The sequence below is a fragment of the Scomber japonicus genome, chromosome 10 (assembly GCF_027409825.1).
Source record: "Scomber japonicus isolate fScoJap1 chromosome 10, fScoJap1.pri, whole genome shotgun sequence".
Lineage (NCBI taxonomy): Eukaryota > Metazoa > Chordata > Actinopteri > Scombriformes > Scombridae > Scomber > Scomber japonicus.
In genome coordinates, this window is record NC_070587.1 from 12,675,733 (window position 1) to 12,698,929 (window position 23,197).

Below are 23,197 nucleotides of genomic sequence, written 5' to 3' on the forward strand. Positions count from 1 at the left end.
AGGCAAACTATTGGCTGAATGGCAGCAAGTTTTTCCTTTATTCTGCTACCTCTTCCTTGAAGGGGAGACATAGTTACAGGTAGGAGAAGTGCTCTGAAACCATGAGCATATTGATCGACTGTAGTTTATACACAAACATATGAAAACATGTTAAGCCTTAACTACCAGTACAAGACCACTTTTATTTTTCATGTTTTAGTTTTATAAGTTTTTAAAGTTATATAGTTAACAGTTATATATTATTTACTGATATGTCAAGTGGGCATTCTTGCAGCAAGATATGCACTGTAAGTCAAGTAAAATTGTTATTGCATCAAAAAACTAAAAACATGAGAGACAACAGAAAAAGTATTTTTTTTTTATTTTAAGATGTCTGTGGGCCTGGATTTCAATTGTTTTCAATTGATAATCCTTAAGGTTGTGCCTTCTTTGTTATACTGAATTGTAAAGAATATATTCAATAGGAGATGGTCATTATTCAAAATCAACGCCTATCACGATACCTATTGTATCATGACCTCTGTATCGTGATACATATTATAGCGTGAGGTTTTAGGCACCTAGACCCAGTGATGAGTAAGACAGAAACAATAGAAAGCAAGAGACCGAAACTGGGAATTGGGTTTAAAACCTCTCTTCAAAGTCTGTAGACCCCACATCCATCTATGTCTCTGTGTCTGTGATCCCGTTGAAAGGTGAGGTGAGGCTACAGCCCCGCCAGATGGCGTAGTACACTGATTCTGATTCATTCTGTATCATATCACTTAACATGACTTAACATGACATCTGATGAAAGATGCCAAAGCTGGAATGGTGTGGTTCAGCCGGTTTGGTCTTTGTATGAATCTCATGTGACCGTGCGTTTAATCGTCTGTTTTGGATTTCGCAAAAAACCTAGAAATGGATTATTTTGGGCTGCTTTTGCCAGCAGGGATTGCTTTCATCTGGCAACCCTGCTCCAAACTTTCACTTTAAGAAGGCGCGTCTCTGCAGTGTAGTGTGTTTATTACAATCCTTAAAGTGGCACATGGAAACCATTTCTACATGGCAACATAGAATCTCGACCTATATAGTCTGTCTGATGTGAGGAAACGCTTTGGAGAAACTGATCCACGGCGCATATAGTCCTGTAGGTTGGCTCGACTATTTTTATCTGTGGCTGTGGTACCTCCAGCGTGAGCTCCTCAGCCGAGGCGCACGGCTGCTAAGCGAGGATCGGCGGATTCAGACATACTCGGCGACGAACACGAGACATGAAATAGTGGCCGGTGCAAGCCGTCAGAGGTGAAGCAGATTGGGACGTGAATGAAATGGAGGCACCGCCGGGGACGAGCTGCTGTGAGCGCACCTTGGTCAAACGAGAATAACAGCGAGCCGTGAAGACAGGCTGGGATGGCAGCATCCAGTAACTCAAGCCTCTCAGGTTCATCTGTGTCCTCTGGTAAGAGTTCACATACCCCAGACTCACACTAGACACTAAGACTTAGCAGTAAACAGTGATAATAATAATAATTTCAATAATAATCATATCAGAAGGCTTTATAATTTCATTAGTCTGCGTATTTGCATGTAGGCTATGTGACTTCAATCAAACTTTTAAAGCATTCCCCTCATGATAAAGACATCTGGAAATGTGACATCTGTTTATTTCTTTATCTGCATGCACGTGCATATTGAAGATTAAACTAACATATTCTTAAAGTAGCCACCAATGACTACTGCGGTTCAGGATTAACGATAAGTGGGAAGCATCACCATCTGTTAACATCTGCATGCAGCGGTGGAGACATGAGAGGGAAAGCATGTCTTGTTTTGTGTGTGCAGAGGGATTGTAAGGTTGAGAGATGCAGCCAGTGTGACGTTGGGTTTGGATGTTATCATTAGATTGCCAATCATCTCCATAATTTCCTCGTTGGCTTTCCACTTGGCCGGCGTCAATGATTATCTTTGGCATGTGTAGTCTACCATTTTCCGAAAAATGCAGCAGCAGGCTCTTTAGTGAAATTCCTTAATATGTTATGGTCCAGTGACATAATACAGTTGCATGTGCTGCTACAGTGTGCACAAAAACTCGAAAATAAAAATCCTCCTTTTGCATTTATACTAGAGTACAGTTCAACGATTAACACCAATATATTTCAATTTCAGGAGTCAATTTTTTCAGAATGAAAAACGTGTCAGCAAACTCAGAATGATACAGTATAGCAACTCCATGCTTGTTTGTGTTCTGTATTGATAAAGCCGGTTGCTTAAGTATAAAGTACAAACACTACTATCACAGTGGTGTTTGATCTGGAAGCCCCACCAACAACCAGAGGCTTGGGTGTGTGTATGTGTGTGTGTGTGTGTGTGTTTGAGAGGGATAGAGTGTGTGACAGGGGAAGGGAGAGGCAGTTTATAATACCGGGCTCAGCACTTTGGGTTTATGTTAGCTGTTTCTACCAATATTGGTCACATAGAAAATGTGCAGTGCTTCTTTATGTTTTCCCATCTTCCAGCATAGTCAAACTGAGCACTTCATGGTAAAACTATAGATGTTTTACAGAATAAGAACATAGTATATACAGTGTTTATTGTACTTTCTTTCTCTCTCTCTGCTTCCCAACCACACCACACTGCACAGCAGAGTCACATTTCCCAAAGTACTGCCCAACGGGAGGGACAGACAAGTTGTTCCAAGCTGATATAGCCTTCGGTAACCACATGTTTCACAAAGCATTATCTCATATGAGCGTCTCAGAAAGCAGCAGATTGTACTGTTTGACCACTGCTGCTTTAAGAGGAAAGTCTTTTCTCTCTGTGGCAGTAGAGGGTTGTCATTACTGTTGGGCTCTCAATATAATTATCAGAGGTTACAAGCTGTGCTGCTGCCAGGGATGAAGTGGTTGTCACAAGGGTATTATTATTTTCATGCAGAGCTCTTTGGCAGTCAGACACAACATTTGAATAATCTTGTCTATGAGGCGTACTCTATGACTCAAAAATGAATCTTGTTGCACATTTCTGCTCCATATTTGGTTGTCTGTTCTGGCTGCAAACAAATGCTATGGTGTACTTATTTCAGCTGCTGCTAATGATTGGTCCACCCAGTAATTTTGTATTGAGGCTGTTGTTTCGGGGAGATGGTGTTAATAAAGTTCATCCAACTTATCTTGGTGACAAATGAAAATGTCACTGAGGGCATGTTTTTGTGCTGATTATGATAGTGGTGATGGTTAATGTGGATTTATTCTCACTAAATATTAATAACAGGAGCAAACATGTCCAGACTGGACCATATGCACACATCCTTAAAACAGGTGTCAAATAATACATGGTACTTTTTTTGGTATGTATATACCATTTTTGAGGGCAGTTGTAAAAATAAAATAAAATAAAAATAAGAAAACACCAAAGGACAAGAATTGCAACACGATTACAACACACCTCTATCTTTCACTGCAAAAAATATTTTTTTGGCTGTTTGTCTTGATCAGGGAGATCCCTACACATTCTTGGCATGGGTGGGCATGGAAGCATCTACTGTACCAGCAGTACACCATTTGCCAGACGGCTCCAGGATATAAAGCTTTGAAATTAAATTGAAGGATAGAGCATGAAAGTATGCCTTCTGCTCCAGGCCTTAAATGACAAAATTGGTCAGGGAGGCAGAATTACAGCCATGTACTACAGAGAACCTGTCTGCTCAACACTATCCTGCACATGTTTCTTGCTAACGCTGCTGTTCACCTCAAAGTCTTTCCACTACCTCCATTCTCCATCCTTTCCACTGTCAATCATGTAGGATTAGTGACAGGAGTACTGAATGAATTACTGAAATGATCTGCATGTTTTACAGCATCAGCAAGGGGGCAAGTTTGTCCCTCAGTGAGTTAGGTCTGATTATGGACAATTTATGCAACTAGTCAGTCCACTGTAAATGACAAGAAAAGGCTCTCTCAGTGGCAGATAAAAGGCAAGGGCAATCAAATGACAGAATTACACTTTCTCTGATCTAAACTCACCTACAATTTATGTTAATAGCACACAATTTGACTAAGGGTGTCCAGCACTGTAGTACACAAACACGCTCCAGGCAGGCTCCCTCTTACCTGTCACATATTATCTGGTCAGCACAAAGACAGTGTTGAAATGCTTGTTTTGGACCAGAATTAGACACAGATGGTTTCTCTGTTGCAGCTCTGCTGCATCCCACTGACATGGTAGGGTCTGCATGTGATGCTCAGTTTTACTCCAGAATATATTTCTGTTTGTGTGTAATTGTGTGGCTTAACCTAAAACTTAGATTACATTGAGCCTTTAAGATATACATTAAGGAGGTGATTCAATTATAATTTTGTGTTCATCAATTGGTCAGTTCAAATAATCCAAGTTTAATGATATTTGCAGCTTTAAGGGCTTCAAGAGAGCAGTATTGTGTAACAATACATTAAGACACTCATTTAAATAAGCAAAACTTCATGTTATTTGAAAATATTGGAGATGTAGGAAGGGTTTGAGGGGAAAGAAATCCTCCTTCCAGGATGATCTAGTATTGAAAACTGGCAAATAAAAATGCACTGACACCTAAGTCTGTGTAGTCATCTAAATCAGTAGCATGACAGCATGGTTGTAGCATGATCAAACTATGAGAAATACACATAATAAACAATACAAATGTTGGAGTGAAATGTTTGGTTGTCATGCAGCGCATCAATACCAACTTTGATGATCATTTCCTCATCCAGGTCATGTTAAGAATGATGCCAAGCGTCAGAGTAAATATTCAGCAGCACCTTCACCGTCACTCTGGATGGCAGAAAAGAGTCAGAGATCACAAAGGATGTCATTATTACCTGGCACACACATGAAATGAAGAAAAAAAAGAGGGAACAAGATTGGAAATGCACCAAAACAAACAAAAGAACACAAACTCATTCAACCTGCGCCACTCAAACAGCCCCCCAACATAAACATAGATGAACAGGTGCTAGTCTTACCTGTGTCTGTGAAATTGTAAGGATGGCGAGGTGATCAGGTTTTAAGTTTAGATTTGAAGACTTCTGTTTTAGACATTTTCCCTTCAGCTGCTAGAGTAGATGCACGTGTTACCAGCTTCTTCCAGCAATTAGATGGTACATCAGATATATGGTGCAGTGACGGCTGTGCAAGTTGCAAGACTGTACTGTAGATGGTGTCCAGTGTAAATTTTGCTTTATATGACCTTTGTATGAGATTTTCATTGTTAGAATGAAAGAACACAACTCAAATGTACATACAGTGATGAGGTGTCTGTGTCTGTGTTGTTAAAGGAAAATGTAACCACTGTTTATGTCCAGTCTATCCTGGTGGTGTAATCTATTATAACATAGTATAAACACCTTTCCTTTTGGCACCATTCAAACTGTTAGAGAGAGGAATCCCCGGGCTCCTGCTCAGAGACCTTGTCTCACCACAAATAAATATATATGATGACATTGCCAGCCATGTAACATTAATCTTACAAATACCAGAAGCTACTGTTTCTGCTGTTATGTGGTTTTTGAATGTAGGGTCACAGACAAATAGTAGCTTTTTAAATCAGCTTTACTTGTTGTCACTAATGAGCTGGAAAAGTTGTGTAGCTTCTCTTGTGGCATCTACCTTTTTTACTGAAATGAGCCAAAGTGATATAGAAGACAATCCTGCATAAAATACTCTACATACTGTATGTGTTGTGCAGTTGCCAGCCATCTACCTATTACCATCTCTACACAATTTAATGTTTTATGTGCTGAAGTTGAATTTTTTTTTTTGCATGTGCACAGACTGTAAAGCAGACGTTATCTCAGGGGATGAAAGTCAGGGCAAGCTTGATCTTTATTCATCGCATATTCTCTTTGTCACTAAAGCAAACACCCGGCGGTAATTTTTTTATTGAATGCTTCTGACTGGTGAGTAATGGAGGGCAACACAATTAAAAGCTGTTTCTTCAGAGGTAGAGCCCTCTGGCTGCTCCCAGAATTATAAATTTTCCCTGATCACGAGACAAACTCGGAGCTACTTAGAAATTCTTTTTGATGTTTTTTGGATTTCTGTGTGTGCTCATATGCCTGTGCGTGCTCGGGTATTTATATACGTGTGTGCGTGTGTGTGTGTGTGTGTAAAGGTATAATGCAGCCTAATATATTTGCTCGTGCGTGTATGTTTGTACAAGTGTGTGCCAGTGTTTGCAACAGAATCAACCCTTAAGAGCTGCTTTTTTCTCAGTCGAAGCTGCTGCAGGATTCCAGACTGAAATGCCATTAGTCATTAAAAAGAATCAGATTGAAAAGAGAATATTTGGCAGCCAACCAGATGAAATCACATTCTTTAAACAAGCCGCAGTGGAATAAATCTTTCAGACCCGTGCAATGCACAGCGACAAAGCCTCAGTGTTAAGACAATACTTTTTCCAAGACTATTTGGCCACACATTTGTAAACAGAGCCTGAAGGCTGTTTAGTTGTATATGAAGGCAAATATCCTATGGAGGGTTTGAGCAACACTATTTACTTTTAAAATATCCACCTCTTCATTTGAGCTGCATCATCCAATGTGTCAGCATCTGATCAGGTGCACCTATGTTTTCTTCACCCTGTGATAAAATCATCTATTTCCAGAAGGAACTGGTTTCTAATGAGAAGCAAAGATGAGCGGTTTGGTATGTTTGATAATATTGCAGCCAACTTCCAATCAGGCTTCTGCTGCAGCGAGCAAAGAAAATAGCATGAAGCAAATACAGTGATTGCCTGCTCTATCACACAGCCAAAAATAGCAGAAGAATATATACTACTATACTATATAGAGACTTTATGAGAGTTTTGGTGGTACAGTTTTAACGCTGATGCCATACATGAGTCACTTTTTTTTGCTGTCTGTAGCTCAGTACACACAGCCAACAAGTGCTCACTGGTTTGCATCAAACAGATTCAGGTATGTTTCATGTCTTTCCCTCTGGCCAGAGGGGTGTGGTGCAGATTTGATGATGAGTGCAAAGGAATGTTTTTTTATTCAGACAGTCAGTTGAGCCTTTCAGCAGCGGGGTCGGCACTTTAATGAGTTATATTACACTAAACTTCTAAGAGCCCAAAGAATAATTAACTCTCATAGCAGCTGTCTTGTGCATTTGGCATATTGCATCATCTGCTTATCTGATAGCTACACACTACCCTGACTGATGTGATTGGGTTCACCCAGCCCATCTCACAGTGTGAAGCATACTGAACGTGCAGTAGACATGCAATTCAATATTTCTGTATAAACCTATAATGAGATCTCTGAATGCTGTTAATAGCATTAAATTATTACTAGTAAATTAGATTAGAAGTGTTATTAGAGGAAAGGGTTATCACTTCATATTCAGTGTAACATGTTTGAACAACAAAATAGTTGCACCCTTCTTTTCTTCAATTAATATGACTAGATTTGTAACAAATACAGAGTCATTATTTGAGTTCATTCTTGACCTTGGAAATAACAGCTTGACAAATAATTCTCAACACAAGCTTCCATTTATTTGCTGTTTATGACGTGGCCTTCTTCAGCAGATGGAGTTGATCAGTATGGTTTAAAAAAAACAAAAAAAACAGAAACAACAAGTAAGTTGGACCTGGTGTGGAGAAAGTTTTATATTATATTGTATATTATGAATGAAAATGCTTCACACCCTTTGTTCCATGACAAGTGCCAGGCATTTTATTACACTACTAGGACAGTAGAAGTCCTGAAGTCCTTACTTCACCCAGTGGGCACTAGATTAATTATCAGTTGCTGTAAGGCATTTGCGTCATCATCTCTCCTCTCTTATCGAGTTAATATAACATCTGTAAAATATTTCAGGAATGTGTTCATTATCATAAATCAGGTACCACATTGACTGCCTGTATCGGTTGATCAATGCATTTGTAGTCTTACCTCAGAGCAGAGATATGTTTTTGGCAATATAGATCAGGTGTGAGCTGACACGTCGTTTAAGCAAAATAAGCGGACATCTGTATTGATTGTCCTTGGAGCAGAGACTGTTATTAGAAGTGTATTTACTGGAGCATCTCAAGTACCAGCTGCACAGAGTGAGTCCATATGCATAATTATTACAGAGATAAAAACAATAATGAAAAAAACATGATGAAGGGCTCACAGTCAGTCTGCTGGGATGGGGATAGAAATGGAGAGAAAACAGGGCACAGTCTGTTAACACCACAGTGAGTTAATAACAAAAACCTGTTTTTTGTCTTTTACAGACCCTGAGGATTACCAACCGCCCATATGGAAGTCCTACCGTGAGTAATTATTACATTTTATATGCTGATTAGCAATGTTTAAACCTGACTTTGAATAACTGCACATTTATTTTGTGATCTATAAATAACAAGGAAACATTTATTCATACATGGAAGAATTTGGTTTTGGTGTTCATAGTACAATTAGATATGCTGCAGCTTCCAAAAAAGCTACGCTCACAAGCACAAAAGGCACACAGAGACCCTCTCGCCCACACAGCAGATTCACATACCCACAGATGCAAAGCATGTCTGCATAAAATAGGTTACCATCACACAGGAAAATACGATCCTCTACCTGCAAAGAGGCTCAGCTAAAATGGGGTCCTCAGAACACCCACCTCATTATGCAATGTTTTTGCCATGTGGGAGGAAATGGGTTGACTCCTCAGAATATAATTGATGTGTGTGTGTTAAAGCGGAGCACAAATGGTTTCTGTTGAAGCAACGAGCAAAAATGGAAACTGTGTCGCTGTCCTTAGAGCGATAACATTTTACTTAACCAATTACACTTTATAGCTTTCATGTTTTCCAGTAATTAAACGTCTTCCCTGTATAATTTTCCAATAACACTGTTTTTCTGACGTCTCCCATCTTCTGCTGACTTCTCTGGTCCTCTGCTAAGGTATTTTTAGAGCTGTGTCATAGGAATGGAAGATGTCCAGATCTTGCTGGTTGGCTTAAGTCAGCCTGACAAAACATGAAAATTCACAGTCAGGAGTCTTCTCTCCCCTGCCTGTAGAAGCTGCTGCGGCGAAGACTTAGCTCAACCTCACACAGCAATTTCTTCACTCTTGTGGAGTCTGTTAGTAATGAGGACACACTGTTGTAGTCATCCATCCTCATCCACATCTTATAAGGTTATACACGTTTAAAGACACCATTAAAGACAGCTATTCTTTATAGGAATAATTTCAGTGGAAGTGGGATGTAAATGTGGCATTATATCAGAATAGAGCTAAATGACTCGAGTTGCAGACACATGAAGGATTAAAAAAATGATCTGAAAGAAAAACACACACACACACACACACACACACACACACACACACACACACACACACACATTAATAGTTTCCTCTAGTTTTGGGAAACAGCAGCAATGTGTTGGCTTCCCTCTCTCACTTTTAATCAGTAATTGTAAATGTGCTAATTCTGTGAGGCTGCTGGGGTGTTTGTGGTGATTACCCTGCCCCCTGCAAATCCCATTCTCATTTAGCTTCACTGATTTCCTTCCAGTAAAAGCAGTGCATGTAACAGAGAGGTAGAGTAGAGGCTTTGATTTGCTGCACGTATGTATTTCTAAGTGTAAGTATATGGGTTTTGCAGTCAAAAGGAAAAGTGTGCAGTTGTAAGTGCACATTAGGTAAACGCACAACAGGTTTTAAATCACATAAATGGATTGCAGATATATGGCTCCTGTCATGTACACTGACTTCTTAGCCTTGCACACACAAGCTAATGGCTACTTTTGTACCCTGTTACCTTTGCACTGAGTCAGAGCAAAAAGCATCAAAGCTATGCTGCATCATTTAGTTTACTTCCTCTTAAGTGTGCATTGTGGGTGTTATTTTTGGACACAAATCCATTATGTGTATGTAATTACAACTTACACTGAGCTGTGTGCGTAACTCAAAAGGGCAGCAGGCTTTAATTAACATCCATGTATTTCTCTAACAGTGTACCAGCTACAGCAAGAAGCCCCAAGACCAAAGAGGATCACATGTCCTCATGAGGTTAGTACATCTGTACATCTGTATACAATAGGCCACTGTAACCGACTAAAAATGGTTAGTTTCATATTTTTGTTTCACCCTCTCGTTTTGTTAAAATGTCAACTATAATAGCAAATGTCAGCGTCATCTTTGCAGTTTCCAATGTTCAAATAGAGAAAACCTGTAATACTTCATATCTGAGAGCTTTATACAGGATAGTTGAAATTGAATATACAAACTGCAGACACAAAAAGTCACACGAGAATGAACTATAAAGGTTCTGGTGGAAAAGTAAGCTGGAATACTCTCGTAACATACATGCAATGAGTGAGCACCATCCGGCCATGGTGTTCATTATGTTTTTATGATTGTCAAATGTCAAATATTGCTAGTGGACATATGGGAACCTCCTGCTAACCCCATGTATAACTTCTTAAAAGCAAGAGGTTTTTTTTCTCAGCTTCAAATCCAGTGAACCAGACACACTATATCTGTCAAACTCCTTTTTTACACTCAGGTTTTAGCTTGGAAAACTGAGAAAAGATTGAGCCTGGCAGCTGGAAGTCAGACCAATTGGTTCAATATGGAGTGAGTCGCTGCTTGCTGACACTGTCGTGAACGATCACTGTGGGTGGAACTTATTTTTGTTTAACAGGTTAGGGAAAATGTTTTTGTAGTCTACTTTGAAACCAATAAAGTAATTGCAGCACTTGCCTAGCATCAACTGGTCAATTAGTTAATCCAATCAGGTGTAGGAACAGTCTGTGCTGAAGGAGAGAATGGTCAATTATCTGTTGTGTACATAGCACATTTAACCCAAAAGACTATTGAATTAAAAAACGATAAGTATAGGAACTGCAGGCAAGAAGCAGGAGCTCTTTAGAACTGCAGACAGTGTAGACTTCCCTCGGCTGAAGTTTCATCTGCTAATGGAACAAAGTTAATGCCCTCACTGACAAAACTGTCAATCTCTTATTGTACAGCCTACCAGAAATGATGCATGTCTCATCCTATTTTGAGTCTTGCTATGATGAGCAAAGGGAATATCTGAGCCTGGCTATGTGAGATTAATGGTGTTTTACATTTTACTAAAGTGTTCTCATGAATCAGTTGTGATCATTACTCAATTTTACTGCACATCTGTGATGGTGTTTTCCAATGTATTTGTATTGAAAGAAGGTCTAGATAGATGATGGCCTTGTCTATTATTCGGTATTTTTTCATTCAAGTGAATATGTTAGTATTGTTAAACATTGATAGTGCTCAAAAACATTAAAGGAACAAAGCCAGAAAATTCTTGGCCATATATCCAGCACAGCATTTGTGATACAGACTTACGACACACTCTGGTGTGACATATTAACATGCTTAATATTAACTCTGCAGCTGGCAATCTGTCACTAGCTGTTTTCTTGCACTGCCTCTAATTTGTTTCCACACTGTGTGATTTGGCTTTATGGTTTGGTAGCTGTGAATATATGCTGGGGCACAGATGGAGATCATCTGTCCTGTGGTGGAGAGGCCTTTATCTTTCACACAGTAATCGTAAGAACAATTTGTACAGCCGTTTAATTGAGCTTTAATATCATATCATTCCAGTAAATATGTCTTCTCTGGTTTGCAGATGGAGAGCAGACCCAAATACTATGGCAGAGAGTGAGTGTAACTTAATTACTGTCCTCATTTTTTATGCTTTTTTCAAATATTACTGTGCAGATAATGGTTTTATTTATCATTATTGCTTTGCATCAGATGTGGTTAGGATTTAAGTGGGGATATTTTATGTGTCTCTTTGCTCTGGAAGGATGTCTAAAATGCAAATCTATGTGTGTTTGAGGATAGGCTATAATTTGAGGGTGAGTTATACCAACTGTGTCATTTTTCACAGATTTCATGGCGTGATCTCTCGAGAATATGCAGATGAGCTACTGGGGGGCGCAGAGGGTTCATACCTCATCAGGGGGAGCCAAAGACAGCCAGGGTCTCACACCTTGGCCTTAAGGTACCAGCACAATCAGTATGCAGTACAGGGTCCTTGAAAGGTCGGACCTGTCCTTGTGTAGTCTCCTGCTTCTTCATTTTTACTCACGCTACTGATTCAACCTCTGCTTATTTCGCCTCCTCATTCACCTCCTCACTGTTACCACAATCTTGTCCATGTATCTCAATCCAGGTTTGGACACCAGACCCTCAACTACAGACTGTTCTATGATGGGAAACACTTTGTTGGGGAGAAGAGGTTTGAGTCTGTCCATGACCTCGTGACGGATGCCCTCATCACTCTTTACATCGAGACTAAGGCTGCAGAGTACATCGCCAAAATGACCACGAACCCTATCTATGAGCATCTTGGATACACCTCACTGCTCAAGGACAAGATGGTGCACAGGTTGAGCCGTGGACGCACAGAACCACGCAGGGTCACCTTCCAGAGGGATGAAAGGGTGAGATAAATGCCTCACACATTTCACAGGTTCTACCAAGTGTACTTTTTTGGGCACTGAAGGCAGTGTAATGAATGGAGAGCCTGTTTGTCAACTGCAGAACCACAGTTCAAGCACCTACACTCACTCTTTGAGCAAGACATTACGTCATAAATGCTGCTGTGAGGCCGACATTCTCTCCATCTAGAGCTGTAATGACAAGTCAATGAATTAATTACGCAGTCAACAGAAAATGTTCAACAATTTTGATAATCAGTCACCAGTTTGATGATTCAACTAGCTACAAATGCCAAACATTTACTGGTTACAGATTGTTAATTTGCTATTTTTCTCTGTTTTATATTATTTGAAATCAGTAACTTACAATTCTTTAAAAAGTTCGTAATAATCATCCAGAATTGTTTAACATTAGGTGTTTTTATGTTTCTAAAGCATTCATTTAGCCATCATTTAGAAAAATTCTCAGTACATATACACTAGTATTCATCCTTGGGCACTTATTAGACCCTACCATGATTGTGATCTACTTCCATGCTGCTCTACATTTCCAATAGGACTAGAGTGTTTCTGAGAGGACACTTTGTCCTGTGAGTGAGATGTACATTATCTCACTGTAGCCCCTGGGTGTGTTCACTGCTGCTATGCTTCGTTGCCTCCTCTGAAAGGTAATGATGACCAAGGGGACTGGGACTTTGCTCTGCGTGCCACGCATATCAGACACGCTGATCTTGGTTGAGACAAATTGCACATTGTATTCACCGGCGTTTGTGACGATGTTGTTGGATAATAGTCTGTGAATGATTTACCAGTGAGGAACGAGGAAACTCTGTTTTCTTCTGGTGGAAGAATCACAACTATCCCTCCACTAGGTGGCAATCTTAACTTGTATCCTCCTTCTTTATGGGTCTGATGATGTTACTTTGATTCACAGCAAGCCCCTTTTATTAACAGATAAATATCTCTCAACCTTCAGAGACATTGTATTTCATGAGCTGTATCCTTTTTTGTCTCTCAATGCAAAATCAACTGTGCTTTAGGGATACTTTGTCTTCAAAATGTCAGCCTACAGTCTGTCATGTTGACAGTCAGTCGTTGACAGACTCATGACAGCCCCTTCAGCAGAAGCATCACTTTCAGTATTATAAACATCAGTCTTCAGTTTGGCCTCTGGAACTTGAGACATAGACCATTAAATGCAGCCGTTTTTGACTTAATGACCATTGATCAGTCAGCAGTCTATTGACTTATAGTGGTTTCTCAATGCTACACATGCCACTACCAACCTCGAGGGAGCCTGTGAAGTGCTCTCACAGCAATGTAAACTAACCTATGTCTGCTTAACACACAATGCTTTATTTAAAAGTACTGAGCGATGTTCTGTTTGATTTGCAGCTATTGTTATAGACTACTAACTACATCAAGCTGCCTTTGGCAAGTATATCTGGAGCATGTCTCATGTCTTTAGCAAGCTAAATGTCTGATAGTCAGTTATCCAGGCTTTTATGAATTTTTGACTTCATATTCCTTCCACCAAGTTTTGTATATGAGGGTCTGAGTCAGTGACAGCTGTGATGATGATAAGCTTTGTCAGGCAGCGTTTGAAAACCACCTGCCAGTCAATTCCAAAACAGAGAGAGACAGAAGGAAAATCGTTTCTGTTTGCTCGAATATTATGCGTCTGAGGAGCAGAGGCCTGGCCTGATGGCTTGAATCTGTGGTCGCTTTTTGAATTTCGTGTTTACCAATTACACCGGCCACACCCTGAGGCATTAGCAGCACAGTGGCTTCACTGTATAGTCAACACATGCATGTGTTTACTCAGTGTCAGGTTGATACCTCCATATTGCCATGACTGCAACAACTTGTGTCATTAAAATGCTTCTCAGAAGGTGAGAGGAGTACTTGACTTGACCTGTAGATCAAACTCCTGAGTGTTCTTCTCCTTGCATGTGCAGGAATTTGCTAAGTGGCCAGACCTCCTGCCACATTCCTCCTGATACTCACCACGCTGATTGAATCTCAGCAGGGTGTTCGACCGACTAGTCAGATTGTATGTGCTGGAAAGATTTCCACAGAAATTGTCATGTTTTTTTGCCAGGATAATTACCTTGTGTATCTAGAAATAAGTGTTTTTGCATTTTAATAGCATGAAACTGTATTCAAATAATGCAAATACAGTTAATACTCATGCAGTTTTGTAAGTTTGCACTTGAAAAATGTTGCAGTTACAATTCTGCTGCTCCTATTGAAGACAAAAGTGTCCGTTTCTTTCATTTTTAAACCATGGGATGATATCGTCTGCATGCTACACCCTTCACAATGTATCTATTTTTCTGCTTGTTTTAGAGATGTTGTTAGGGCTGTTTTGTTTAGGACGTGGGTGTTTGCGTCTTGTTGTCTTACTGTGTCAGTGTCCACTGTCCTTTTTTCCCATGATTCCAATAGTCACTCAGAACAGAGTCAGAGAGCTCAGCTGTGGCCTCACAAAGGCTCCAGGGAATAAAAGAGCCATGCCACTGAAAAGAAAGCAGAGCTTGTTGTGTGACCACCTTTTGTGTGCTTTCTTCCACACTCTTCTTTAAGAGACAAGAAGCCATCTGCCTGCAAACAAAGAGTGCAGCCCTCCCGTCTCCCTCCCGTCTCCCTCCCGTCTCCCTCCCGTCTCCCTCCCTCCTACCTCGAAAGGCTAAAATATCTCTGAGTGGTTCATTCCTCATCTGTCCCGTCTGACTTATCTGCAGAGCTAAATTGTATGGTATGGTATGTGTAGGTCTTTTCAAAGAATGTCAACCACAATGACAAATATCTTCACCTGTCCTGTCACTCATGCAGCTTTCAGCCAGTTCACTGTTGCCCAGCACATCTGAGACAAAAAAGACATAGCTGGTACACAAAAGGCCCACAGCAGTTTTTCTTTTTTTTTAAAATTTTGCTTCTGTGTCTATCGGTCTATAAGCTGCCAATCCTTTCATTTTATCTCAGCTTTGCAGTTGCCCTTTGGGGCTTTTGCTCTCCGCCCCACCACTCTGCTCTCGCTCCAACCCTGTATCACTACAAATCCAATACTTGCTGGCTTCCTGACCATTCATTCACTGTTTTATAAGTCAGTTGAACCTCTTTGTGTGTGCATGCGTGTGTGTGTAGTTGGCACTGCTGTTGGTGTCATGTAACTCTGTTCAGAGCTTGTTGATTAATTAGAAGACTGCCATGTGGTCCTGTTTACTGTTTGTTTACAAGCACAGCTAATAGGGACAAATACAGCATGAACATAGCAACAGCCCCCCACTGACAAAATACTTCATGGCTGTAGACCTGCAAATGAGCTTCCTTTGGGATTTTACTTGGATTTGGGCACTTCGGGATTATTCCCTGTGTTAAGGATTATGGCAGTAATCCCTCAATCCCAGTCGATGGTCTAGCTCTGCTGGTCTTCTGAGACAACGGACTGTGATTGGCGTGAGCAGTCTGCAGTCAGAGCGTCTGGAAGATCTCGTCTGCAATGCAGTGGGGGGAATTCCACTAGTCGACTGACATATCTGGAGGGCAAGATCTGTTTTTGAATTACGAGGACACAGCTTTGGCTCTGTCAGACCAAAGAATCTTGAGTTTGTCTCTGAGCAGGCCAGTGACCCGTTTAGGAGAACTAGCACTGACTGAGAGAATGATCTCCAGTTAAGTGAAGTGGAGTGTGTCCGGAAGGCAGTGCACTAATGGGAGTGTGCTCTCTTCTGTAAAGAGGGCGTATGCACTATTGATCCTGCTTTACAGAGCTGTTGAGCTGTGTGAAGTGGTTCTGACAGCACCCGACTGCCCTCACTCTCAACCTCCAGGCCCCTCCCCATCAGGGACCCTGTTCTCTCTCTCTTTCCTTACTGGGCGTGTGAAAGAGGGCCATTGTGTGAGGCACACTCCAGCCGTCAGGCCGCCCACTACTGGTCCTGTTCCCCCTGCTCTTCTTGCTCACTGCTGCCACTAGATTCAGAGCAGATGCAGAGCCAACCCCGTGCAGGCTGTCATCAGTCGCCCTCCTGGGTCAGAGGGGAGTGGGGTGTAGCTGCTGCCTCTGCCCTGGGCTGTTGTCGGCAGCGTCTGCTGCACAGCACCCCCGTCTCCCCTCCACATCTTTCAGCCGAGGAGATGGAGAGTCTGTGGGAACCCGAGCAGTCGAGCATGGAAGCTGAAGAAAACCGAGGAGGTTTAGGAGGGGACCTGATAACCCACAAGGCTAAAAGACAAGAGAGGAAACGACAGGAGCTGCTGGCTTTGGCTCTGGGAGTCAAACTGGGGAGCAAGGGAAAACTTTTGTGGAAGCCTATTAAACTGTTGGCCTCCTGTCCACAGATCTCCTCACCTCTGGTGCGGCGGAGTGCCTTGAAAGACACACCGGAGAAGCAATGCTCGTATGAGAAGATCCACAATTTTAAGGTGAGTAACTTTTTTTTTTAAAGAAAGGTTTGGTAGCTTCAGAGCTGCTGTCCACAATTTATAACATCTTTGTTTACATTTATCCCTGAAGAATGAATACATTTTTAGCAGTTTTCTATTACCTCTCACAGTCTTTTGCATTGATAAAGCAAAATCCCTACTGATGTGGTTTTGCCTGCCTCAAACATTTGCTGTGTTGTTTTAATGAGAACACATACAGCTGACACCCATATGCACTGACTGTAGCTAATGGATACTCTGTACCACAACCCATTAACAGACAAGCACATTGATTCTCATTGATTTTAAAGTCCTTTTAGGCTGCATACTTTTTAAAAGCAGTTTTAGAGATGAAATGTGTCATATAAAGTTATGTTTGTTTTAAATACAGAAAAAAGAGTTCAGGACACAGGGATACCTTGCCTCTGGGCACCTCAACATTCTTGCAATTGTATCTTGGGTTTCAGTTAACAGGCAGGTTATAAAGACCCCCGGCTTTTTGTAAACTTCCCCTTTGAAAAAGAACAAAAACCTTTCCATTCACCACCTGCCATATGCCCACTTCACTCATCAGTCTCCTACTACCTATTGAAAGTGTGTGTGTGCGTGTGTTCACTGCACACAGGTGTATCTCCATTTGTCATCTTATCAGTGTTTTTAGGGTGCTCAATCAGTGGGTGTACATCTGTTATTTTGACTTGCAGGCTTGGCTCTTTGTGGGGCAGCATGTATCCGATTGCTCAGGAGCAGATGCCAGACACATTATAGTAAATCCTTTAATCTGCCTTGTATATACAAATGCTCTCATTTGGCGAGGGGGTCCCATCCACTATAGCTTGGGATCACAAAGTAATCTCTGTCCAACCCATCAAAAGGGGGAAGTTCATCAGTTTAGACTGGACATAGCAATGTCTTGTAATGTTTGCTCTGTGTGTTTGTGTGTAACTGTGTCATCTCTATTCCCAGGTGCATACCTTTCGAGGACCGCACTGGTGCGAGTACTGTGCCAACTTCATGTGGGGCCTCATCGCCCAGGGTGTGCGCTGCTCAGGTAACCATACACTCTGACATCAAGATTGCATGTCATGGATTACTCAAAGAATGTCATGTAAGTCATGGTTTACACAAGTAATGTACAATCTCTGACCAACAGTGTGCAGTCACTGATGTTTGAGTTACATAATTCTGCTGAATAGTTATTTTTCCTCTATTTGAATTAGTGGATTGATTTTGTTCTGATTCATGGTCATTTAACATTTTCCTGTTATATCTGTGACAAACAAGTTGAGATCCTCCTGTCGGTGACTCATCAAACACATTCTTTAGAGAGATGCAGTGAGGCACAGATGCATTTACATAATCTACATGCTGTCACTTATTTTGCATCCTCTTCCTGTTGAGAATATTAAATCACAGAAACACCAAAATGAAAGGAAACAAGATGTTTTTACACACTTTTTTCTAATCCCTTTACATACTGTGCAAAGGCATACCATGTGAGGCACTCTGCTGACATCATTTATATCATCATTTAAATTGTGTTTATCTGTCAAAAGAAATCACTACAAATAGAATATGTAAATATCTTAACTGTGGTAAACAAACACAGGTCAGGCGTAGTTGTTGACCAAATATAGCTGCAGAACTAAGTGATTGATTGCGTATTAATGTTCAGGGGGGTTTTCAAGGCCTCCTTGGTCACAAGATTTGTTCGCTGCACAGACATAGTCTTGAAACTGATGCACACATTGGTGGACTTGCTTGCTTTTTCCCTAACAGAGTGTTTGTTGTTGAGACATTTTCCATGCTGATAAGCCAGAGGCAAACACTGGTATCATCAGACACCTCATGTGCTATGGGAATCAGGAGAGACTTCTTTGTCCTCTTTCACTCCTTGTCTAGCTTCTTTTTCTTTCTTATCTCCTTGTACACTCTCTGCGAGCTCTGACTGAGAGCGATGTTGGCACTGACCAGCGTTAATGTCGCTCAGGCAGTAAAAATGTCTTTATGATGAACGATTTCACTCAGACATGCCTGTCTTAAAGGGTAATTCTGGTATCTATCAACCTGGACTTTTCCCATCATCTGGGATCTAAGTGTCTAATGGGGAATTGGTCCAGTATTGAGGGAAGTAGCTTCAGCTGTGAAACAGTTACAATCCTTGGGGGAAATCGCACTGTCAATGTATGTACACTGGACAGATTCTAAACATTTTTGTCCCCATTAGTCACTTAGACCCCAGATGATGGGAAAATAGAGTCCAGGTTGAAAAATACCGGAAGTACCCTTAAAAGTACAGCTCCTTCTAAACCCTCACTCCAAGCTGTTCTGCCACATGCACAGGCGTACTCCTAACACACATTCTGCTCTTACCAGCTGTCCAGTGCGCTCCATGTGACTAAAACAACAACATGACACCCACCCATGCTGCCATGTTTGCTGTTATCTACCTTTGGCGTAGCACACTGAGACGGCTAAGCCGCGGCTGTGCTGTCTGACAGTGCAGTTTATCACTGACTCTGGGAAACCTTTTCAAACTGCTGTCTTAAGCCGGCTGAGATGGTTGTGTTATCATCAGTCTGAAGCTAATCTCTTCCTCTCTCCCTTTCGCTCTCTCTCTCTCTTGCTGTTTGCTCTAGATTGTGGACTGAATGTACACAAACAGTGCTCCAAACTGGTTCCTAGCGACTGCCAGCCGGACCTGCGCAGGATAAAGAAAGTGTTTAGCTGTGACCTCACCACGCTTGTTAAGGCTCATAACGCGACAAGACCCATGGTGGTTGACATGTGTATTCGAGAGATAGAGCTCAGAGGTAAAATATCAATAATCGGTCACCACATCAATCACTTCAGAAAAAAGTAGTGTTCCACCATAACTAATTAGCAATGATAAGGAATGTTGTCGTACCATTTTGGCAAGCTTGTCTTGATGTTTCTGTTACAGGTATGAAATCTGAAGGTCTCTACCGAGTATCTGGCTTCTCGGAGCACATAGAGGATGTGAGACTCGCCTTTGACCGAGGTTTGTTGACGCCAAATATATTAGCTCCAGGATCTAGGTCTCTTAGGTTTTAGTTCATTTGTTCACTGTTTGAAATAAGAAGCTTGTTTCAGCTGCTACTAGGCAACGTCCACAGTCGCAATCATGTAATATTTATATTTGAATCAGAGAATAAATGTACATGTTAGTCAGACATTTTCTACTTTCATCAACAGATGGTGAAAAGGCTGACATCAGTGCCAGTGCCTATGCAGACATCAACATCATTGCTGGTGCTTTGAAGCTCTACTTGAGAGACCTTCCCATTCCAGTCATTACATTTGACTTGTACTCCAAATTTATTCAAGCTGCAAGTATGAGCTCCTCCCCTCTGTGCTATTTCATGCCATTACTGTGTTACTGGTACTCTGCAGTGCTCTTATACTAATCATATTACTAACATAATGCAGAACTTCCTAATGCTGAATCAAGATTGGAGGGAATCCACGAGAGTTTGCTGCAGCTTCCCCCAGCTCACTATGAGACTTTACGTTACCTGATGGCTCACCTCAAGAGGTCAGTTCATACAAACATGTTGTTGTTGTTGTTGTTGTTATTGCATTTAAAGATTAAGGCTGATATTTCATAATTTTCGTAATATCCAAATACACATTTAAAGACCAAAATCAAGCATGAATTGATTTTACTAACCACTATGATGTTATTCCGTTGTCCCATAAAGGTCCATTGTTGTCCAAAAACGAATACAATGAACATGTAGTTTACATTACACCATCCTACTGCTGTAAATATGAACAGCACCAAATATATTCATGGACTTTTCATTCACGCCAGATGACCCAAAAAAATATTATTTTCTAAAACATTTCACAGTTGTGTCTCTTGTATTTTACCTGATTCTGTTCTTCTCACTTACATTTTATCTTTCTCTCTCTATTTACAGGGTGACAATGTTCGAAAAGGACAATTTAATGAATTCTGAGAACCTGGGGATCGTCTTTGGTCCGACACTTATGCAGCCACCGGAGCAGAATGCTTTGGCAACCCTGAATGACATGAGGCAGCAGAAACTTGTAGTGCAGCTTATGATAGAGCATGAAGACGTCTTATTCTAAGGACTGAGGCATGCAGACCTTACAGCAGAAACAAAGGACAATTATTTATTGTGTCAAAGAGGAAATTCAAGCCACCTTGATGAAGTTTCAGAATAGTTTGTAATCAAATTGAACTTGAAAAGCTTGTTTCTCGCATGACTGTTTTGGTTGAAGTTGGTTTAGTGTTGACATTGTCTTGTTACTGTAAGTTTTGGGGTTTTCACTCAGCCAGGACCATCATTTTTATATACTAACTATATATTAACTACCTACAGTGCTGTTTCCGCCTCTCTTTTATTTGAGGACTGTCACTACCTGGTGTAGACTCAGTCATGGTGACAGCGCTGTGTTAAATCCACCCAAGGCAGGTCGTCTGGTGCTGTGTTAACCGAGCCTCACAGCAGCAGCAGCTAAGTTAACGTTCCCACGTGAGGTGTGCATATTGTGGTTTCGGTGGAAACGCTCGTTAAAATTTGAAACGAAACAATGTGGATCCTTTCATTGTAGATAAAATCAGATCATGTGATGATCAGTATTTTCACTGTGTGTACTAAAAATGAAAGACGAGACAATTGGTCGCTCATGAAGCACTTTTTTGCAACAAGTGTAAAGATTTATTTTGTAAAGATGTTTATTTTTGTCTTTTATTCTGCATCTTGTTCCTTTGTCACAATAATATATACTGTTGAGAATGATGTTTGTTAAATCGATGTCTAAATACAAAACTGTTCACAATAGAAAAGAAAAGTCAGAAAAGCTGCCATTTTCATTTAATGGTTAAATTCTGGTCATATTAATTCATGTGATTTAGCTGCCTCTGCACCACATAACACACGTTGGTCACCAGTTTCGCAGCATTTCAGTTTACATGCTGTAATTTGGGATATTTTCAAATAAAAAATAAGATTTTGGCCCATTCTTATTCCTTTTCTCATGCCAGTAACATTGCTTGGTGCAGCAGTAGTTACCACCCACTTCACAGCGCCATAGAGGTCAAAGGTCATACCATAGTTGTACCAAGCATGTTTTATTCACAGTTGGTTTTATTGTGATTAAGTGAATCCTTTTTACAAATCCAATTCATCAAAATGTATTTTTGTGATAGTTGCAACTCGAAAAAATGTAACTTATCAAATGATGATGCATTAAAGGATGTAAGACTCCCATTTAAAATAGTGTCAACTATTAAAGTTTCTCAAAATGTTGCTCCACATGTTACAGAAGAAAGGCCCAGCCCATACAGGTGATGAATCACAGGTATGTGGTTAACTTTTTTTGTGTAACAGCTATTGCCACATCCTTGCCAGTTTTTTTTTGTTTTGTTTATTTTAACCTATGATACCTTATCTCTTTCAATCTGTGTGTTACCATAAAACCCTCCCACTCATCCAGTTTACCACTAGGTGTGGTCGGTAGTGTGGAATTTTGCCAGATAATATGTGAACTACAGTGGTGAGAAAAACAAAGGTGCTCTCTGTGAGAGGAGACATAGTTGCACCAGTGTTTGGATTCTGTCTTCCTACTTTTTTTTTTTTTTTTTAATCTTTATTTAACCAGGCGAATCAATTAAGAACAGGTTCTTATTTTCAATGATGGCCTGACAAGAAGCACCAGCTTGTGAAAGGAAGGGTTGGTTAGAGGGGCAAACAGTACCCAAGTACAGCTGTACAGACACATACAACAAAAAGTGGCAACACACTAGGAATACAAGGGAGGTACAATGTAACGACATGGTATGCAGAGGACAAGGTCACAACTTAAGCCACAAACATAGAACACTAGCCACAACAATAACAACACAACAATAAGAACAGACAATAACAACAGAGATGCATACTTAAGTGGTTGGTATTAAATGTGTCTGAGGTTTCTGGAGCATAGCAGCCTAAATAAAAATGTAATTTAAGCAGGAAATGATTCCAATAGAATGTCTCTATCCCTACTCACACCGCCAACATCTTTCCAGTGAAAAACCTCTTGGGTTTAGTTACAGTTCAACTAGTTTAACCGAAATTAAACAAGCAACCAATAAAATGTAAACACACTTGTTGCTCATTAATTATGATGCAATTTTTGCAGTTTCGATTCTGTTTTAATGTAACTGCTGTGATATTATCTGCATTACAGTGGGTTTATATCTCACCTGCATCCTGATTGTGGCACTGATGCTTGTGGGCAGCCTTTTTCTGTCGGGGGGGGGGGGGGGGGGGGGGGGGTTTGGGTGCCAAGATTACATCCTC

At 40.7% G+C, this 23,197-nt stretch overlaps 1 protein-coding gene across 3 annotated transcripts; it reads left to right on the plus strand.

The window, feature by feature from the left end:
- The first annotated feature begins 872 nt into the window (after positions 1 to 872).
- chn2 (chimerin 2) lies at positions 873 to 21,868 on the plus strand. 3 transcript variants are annotated; one of them, XR_008321859.1, is made up of 14 exons: positions 873 to 1,441; positions 8,240 to 8,278; positions 9,959 to 10,014; positions 11,618 to 11,649; positions 11,882 to 11,995; positions 12,167 to 12,437; positions 16,779 to 16,862; positions 17,829 to 17,913; positions 19,502 to 19,675; positions 19,807 to 19,884; positions 20,079 to 20,216; positions 20,313 to 20,418; positions 20,807 to 21,073; positions 21,104 to 21,868. XR_008321859.1 is itself a non-coding variant. In XM_053327214.1 (13 exons), the coding sequence occupies exons 1-13, from the start codon at positions 1,393 to 1,395 to the stop codon at positions 20,976 to 20,978; spliced, it is 1,398 nt and encodes a 465-aa protein (XP_053183189.1). In that variant the 5' UTR covers positions 873 to 1,392; the 3' UTR covers positions 20,979 to 21,868. The 3 variants fall into 3 exon arrangements, 2 of the variants coding, with proteins under 2 accessions (XP_053183189.1, XP_053183191.1); XM_053327214.1 differs by having other exon boundaries at positions 20,807 to 21,868; XM_053327216.1 differs by lacking the exons at positions 873 to 1,441; positions 8,240 to 8,278; positions 9,959 to 10,014; ... (1 more) ...; positions 11,882 to 11,995; positions 12,167 to 12,437 and adding an exon at positions 15,118 to 15,192 and having other exon boundaries at positions 20,807 to 21,868.
- The last annotated feature ends 1,329 nt before the right edge of the window (positions 21,869 to 23,197 follow it).